This window comes from Colobus angolensis, unplaced genomic scaffold (assembly GCF_000951035.1).
Source record: "Colobus angolensis palliatus isolate OR3802 unplaced genomic scaffold, Cang.pa_1.0 Scaffold99, whole genome shotgun sequence".
NCBI lineage: Eukaryota > Metazoa > Chordata > Mammalia > Primates > Cercopithecidae > Colobus > Colobus angolensis.
Genome location: NW_012123931.1, coordinates 41,451 through 47,318, shown reverse-complemented (window position 1 = coordinate 47,318; position 5,868 = coordinate 41,451). Strand labels below are relative to the sequence as shown.

The 5,868-nt window shown below is 42.9% G+C and overlaps 1 protein-coding gene across 1 annotated transcript in view; it reads right to left on the bottom strand.

Moving 5' to 3' along the window:
- Window positions 1-4,677: 4,677 nt before the first annotated feature.
- Window positions 4,678-5,868, bottom strand: part of LOC105505206 (peptidyl-prolyl cis-trans isomerase A-like) — an 8,032-nt gene continuing 6,841 nt past the window's right edge. Inside the window, exon 2 of the mRNA XM_011933006.1 lies at window positions 4,678-5,243. Within this exon, the coding sequence (XP_011788396.1) occupies window positions 4,678-5,243 (566 nt within the window). The remainder of the gene's footprint in view (window positions 5,244-5,868) is intronic.

The following is a 5,868-nucleotide window of genomic DNA, read 5'->3' as shown; positions in this document are numbered from 1 at the left end:
TTTTTCATAAAGACAAGGTCTAGCTAGGCACGGTGACTCACACCTGTAATCCCAGCACTTTTGGAGGCTGAGGCCGGTGGATTGTTTGAGGTCAGGAGTTCAAGACCAGCCTGGCCAATATGGCGAAACTCTGTCTCTACTAAAAATACAAAAATTAGCCAGGCAGTAAGGCTAAGCGGGAGGCTGAGGCAGGAGAATAGCTTGAGCCTGAGAGGCAGAGATTGCCCCGGTGAGCCGAGATTGTGCCACTGCACTCCAGCCTGGGTGACAGAGTGAGACCCTGTCAAAAAAAAAAAAAGACAGTCTCACTCCTGGCCATTTACCCAGGATAAATGAAAGCATAGCTTCACACTAAGACCTGAATGTGAAAGTTTTTAGAAGTTTTATTCATAATTACCCAAAACTGGAACAACCCAAATGCCCATCTAATAGGAAATGGGTAAACAAATTGTGATGCATCTATACAATGGAATACTATTCACAACAAAAGGGAGTGAAGTACTGATACGTGCAACAACGTGAATGAATCTCAAATGTCTTAAAATGAAGAAAGCAAGGTGCAAACGACCTCATGAGTGATTCCATTTATATGATACTTCTAAAAAGTCACAGCTACAGAAATCAGATCAGTGGTTGCCAGGCGCCGGGGTTGGAAAGAAGATTAATTACAAAGGGGCATCATAAAGAAATTCTGTAGGGTGACGCTTATGTTCTCTATCTCAATTGTGGTGGTTCTTACACAAATATATACATTTGTCAAAAACTGATCAAAGTATACATCTAAATTTTATGTAGATTTTACCTTCATCAACCTGAATTTAAAAAATAAGTATGATAGACAAAGGTCCTTTTTGGTAGCTTACAAAGCATTCTTGTGTTCAGCAGTGCAAAGTGGGCATAACTGCAGTATAAAGTCAACATTTCATAGAGTTGCAGAACTACAAAGTCAATGAGTGGTCAGGCAAGGCAAGTCTGCTATGCTAAGGTCAAGGCCCTAGTTGAGAAAAGCTGGGACCCTGAAACATGGGATAAGGACATCTGAGTGAAGGACCCCTGAAGACTGTGGCTCTGCAAACTCTCAAGCCCTTAGAGGCTGCAGAAGTGCCCCACCCTGCAACAAGTTGAGATCTTTGCCCAGGAAGGAGGACACTGCAGAGGCTTCTTTTCTTCAATAGAACAAGTGTCCCCTCAGAATACTACCTCTTCTCCTGGTGCCAGATGGATAAACAGGGCTAAACCCCAGCATACCACTTCCAATGACATGCTGTGCCTAATGATGGAAGAAAAAGGTCACATCCCAAAACAGCTAGAAGAATTAACCACCATGGACTGGCAGAAGCCAAGGGAAGAACTCCTGGGATTTCATGTTGAGGGTGTTACATCAAAGAGACCAGAATATAAGACTGGATGAGCAAGACTTCATAGTCTTAGGACGCTATCTTAGGACATTGGATTTAACACCGTGTCTCTTAGGAGATAGGCAGATTCATGTCTGTGTGGTTCTTGGAAGCACGAAGAAAGTGATGACCCTACCAGAAAGCATTCTCCAAGGAAGAGGCACAGAATAAGCAAGTAGGCAAAAATGACCTGGGCAGCCAATGTTATCCAGCCTTTGTCATTAGTTGCCCCAGAATTAGCATGACCTGCCCATGAATGAAGCTGCCACAGAAGCAGAGCTGGGCCCAACGGCATGAACTCCCATGATCTAGCTATGGCTGCCTCTGAATGTCCAATCTTCCAGCAATAGATCCCAATGCTGACCCTCCAATATGGCGCTATCTCTTGAGGAGACCAAATTGCCACTTGGTGACAAATTGACTACATTGGTTCCCTTTCATCATTGGAGGGCCAGTGATTAATTCTCACTGGAATAGAAAGCTACACTGGTAAAAGTCTGCATTTCTTGCCCATAGAGCCTCAGCCTGCTAAGCTCCCTATTTGGGAGCTTATGGAATGTCTGATCCACAGGCATGGAATCCCATACAACATAACATCCAACAGGAGACCCACTTCACACTAAAGGAAGCCCATGTCCACAGGGCCAACTTGTACCACAACTACTGAGAAGCAGCCAGCCTGAAAGAGCACTGCAATAACCTTCTAATTGCCCAACTTCAGTGCCAGCCCAGACACAATATTCTGTAAAAGTGGGTGTCATCCTCCAGGATGCAGCATATGCACTGAGTCAAAGACCTGTGGAGGCCTGTCCTCACACATGCAGCTGTATCTCCAGTGAGAAGAATGCATGGACCCAGGAACCAAGGGGCAGGAGCGGGAGTGCCTTCCTTTCTACCCTCTTCTCATCCCTTCTAATGACTCAAAGGGGACACTTTACTTCTGGCTGCACAACTGTGGTCTCTGTAGGGTTAGAGCTCCTGGTCCTCAAAGTGGGTGCACTCTAGCCAGGGAGCAAATCCAGAGTTCCATTGAACACAAGGTTAAGGCAGCCTTCCAGGGCACCTTGGGCTTTTTGTCTCCAGAGACCAGCAAGTGAGAAGAGTAGTCAGCATCCTGGCAGGAGTAATTTATCTTGATCAGCAAGCAAAGGTAAGAATATTTTTATACAATGGACAGAGGCATGGTGTACATATGAAACTCAGGTGACCTACTTGGGTGCCTCTTAGTATTCACATGCCCACCTGTACTGTGAAGGGACCCCTTGTATAGTAACTTCGGCCAGAGATTACTCATGACTCAGCCCCTGCAGTAATGTGGTCTGGAACACATCACCAAGTAAGCATCCAAAACTTGCAGAGGTCATAGCCAAGGGTAAAGGGCAGTTAGAATACATAGTGGAGGAGAGAGGAAATGAGTGCCAGTTGCAACTCCAAAACTAACCAAGGAGATGGGGGTTGAGGTTCATCTGACCTCCCTCTTCTGAGCTTCTCCCCAGGAAGCAAAGCTCACAGTAACTGTGAAGGAGCAGCTCCCTGATCATGCATGAAAAAGTAGTTTACATGGGGTGAACTGCGGTGGTCTTGGATTTGTGCCATTCAAATCTCCCTTCAAGAGAGTCTGTTGCATAGAGGGTAGTTAGCTGACAGCCTCCAGCTGCAGAACCTTCTGGATCCTGTGCAACATGCACACACTTACACACTGAAACCATGCTGTCTTAAAAGATTGAGCATGGCAGGGATACTAGAGCCTGACCATTCCTGCCTAATGCAGGACTCGTCTCATGGCAAGTCTTTGCTTTGTGGTTTCTTCTTGAACACGCTGACTTTCTGACAGCTGCACAGGAAAACAGGGTGAGAGTAGGCTCTTCTCACCCTTCTCTCCTTCCCTCTCTTGTTTCTTTCATAGGCGTCAGATCTGACTTACAGTCCGAAGGGTTTCCCTTTCTGCTCTTGCTCCCTTGGTCCTTTATCTTTCACAGGCACTTCCCCCAAGAAATCTGCTGTGTTTCTAATTCTATCTTGACCTTTGCAGAGGGAGAAGTATCCTGACAATCACTCTTTCTTACACCTGATCCCAGTGGGAACCCAGCTTCTATGCAAGCAGCCACATAACAAAGCTCACCTCTCTCCTGCAGAGTTGGTTCTGATTCCGCTGCTAAAATTAAAAGCAAAATTTAATATTCCTCCACATTTTCATGCCAAGAACACTTAAGTTATTAAAATTTGGGGAAAAAGTCCATTTACATAAATATAATCATTTCTATTTTAGCAAAACACTGTCCCGCGAAGTGGGTACATGTGTAAAGCATCTGCTCTAGAACTTTCCAAAACATCCCCAAACAAACAGGTTTTAATCTATTTCTTCAGGTCTCATCAAGTTTTCCTATTTCCACAACTCCTGATTCTAAAACATACATGTCAATTTTTCAACCCTATAACATGTTAAGAAAATTTTAAATTTTCACCTATTGAAAAGGAAACTACCATTATATAAAACATGAATAACCTGACAGTTTTGGAGGGGCTTGTGTCATTATATGTAAATAGTTTCAAGTGTTTTAATTTCATCCATGATCAGACTTTATGCCAATAGAGAGTAAGGTCTGTGCCTTATATTTCATGTATCCCTCTGGGCCCCAGGAACTCTGCCTGTGCTTAACTAGTTTCAGGCCGGGTGTAGTGGCTCATGCCTGTAATCCCAGCACTTTGGGAGGCCGAGGTGGGCAGATCACCTGAGGTCAGGAGTTCAAGACCAGCCTGGCCAAGATGGTGAAACCCTGTCTATACTAAAAATACAAAAAAGTAGCTTGGCCTAGTGGCAGGCACCTGTAGTCCCAGCTAGTCAGGAGGCTGAGGCAGGAGAATGGCTTGAACCCGGGAGGTGGAGTTTGCAGTGAGCCAAGATCACACCACTGCACTCCAACCTAGGTGACAGGGCGAGACTCCATCTCAAAAAAAAAAAAAAAAAAGGGTCAATAACCAACTAATTTATTTAATCTCTCTCCATCCTCTCCTTTCTTCTACCACCACTCTAGGATAATAGCCATTATACCTCTTGAGTCCAATTCATTTTTTCCTTTGTTTTTCTTTTTGTTGTTGTTGTTATTTAGTTTTTATTTCATAATCATAAACTCAACTCTGCAATCCAGCTAGACATGGAAGGGAACTGTAGCAAGAGCACAAAGATTCTAGGATACTGTGAGCAAATGGGGTGGAGGGTGCTCTCCTGAGCTACAGAAGGAATGGTCTAGTGGTTAAGATAAAACCTAAGTCAAATTTATTAGAGTTGTCCACAGTCAGCAATGGTGATCTTCTTCCTGGTCTTGCCATTCCTGGACCCAAAGCGTTCCATGGCCTCCACAATATTCATACCTTCTTTCACTGTGCCAAAGACCACATGCTTGCCAACCAACCACTCAGTCTTGACAGTGCAGATGAAAAACTGGGAACCATTTGTGTTGGATCCAGTATTTGCCGTGGATAAGATGCCAGGAACTGTACGCTTTAGGATGAAGTTCTCATCATCAAATTTCTCCCCGCAGATGGACTTGCCACCAGTGCCATTATGGCATGTGAAGTCACCACCCTGAAACATAAACCCTGGAATAATTCTGTGAAAGCAGGAACCCTTATAACCAAATCCTTTCTCTCCAGTGCTCAGAGCATGAAAGTTTTCTGCTGTCTTTGGAAACTTGTCTGCAAACAGCTTGAAGGAGACGTGGCCCAAGGGCTCACCGTCGACGGCGATGTCAAAGAACACAGTGGGGTTAGCCACGGCTGATAGTACTGGGCTCCCAACGGCGGGGGCGTCTGCAAAGCCTCCTTGGTTTTCTTTTCTCAATATGCCTAAATATTTAAAATTATTATTTTTAAATTGTATCAGCAAGTCTGCTTATTTTAAAAAGTAAAATATATACATATATATATAAGAATAACATTAATAACCTTCTTGCAGTCCCTTCCATCCTCATCCCATAAACAAGCAATAGTAACAGCTTGATGTCCCTTGGTCCATATCTTTCCTTATGCTTGTACAGACCTATAAAAATTGGTATATTCAAGTATAGTGTGTTTTATGATTGATTAAAAAAATCACACTTAAGCAATGTGGTTTTTTCATCTCTCTGTCTCAATAAGTGAGACTCTGGATCAATATTTTTAAAAACTACATCATATTCCAAGTTATTGGTAAAACCACAAAGTATTCAGTTTGCTTATTCCTGAGTTCTAATGACATAGAGTGTATTTTCATATTATAAAACACATGTTTCTCTTCTGTGCGTTGCATGTTCATATTCTTTATTCCTTATATTTAAATTTCTAAACCATCAGAACCTTATTTTTATGAATGGCGTGAGATCATGTTTTCTTCCAGATTGATAGCCAGTTTATATTTAAAAAATTAACCTTTTCCCACTGAATAATTTTTAGATTTTTTGTTCTTATATATACTTTATGTCTTATATTTTAT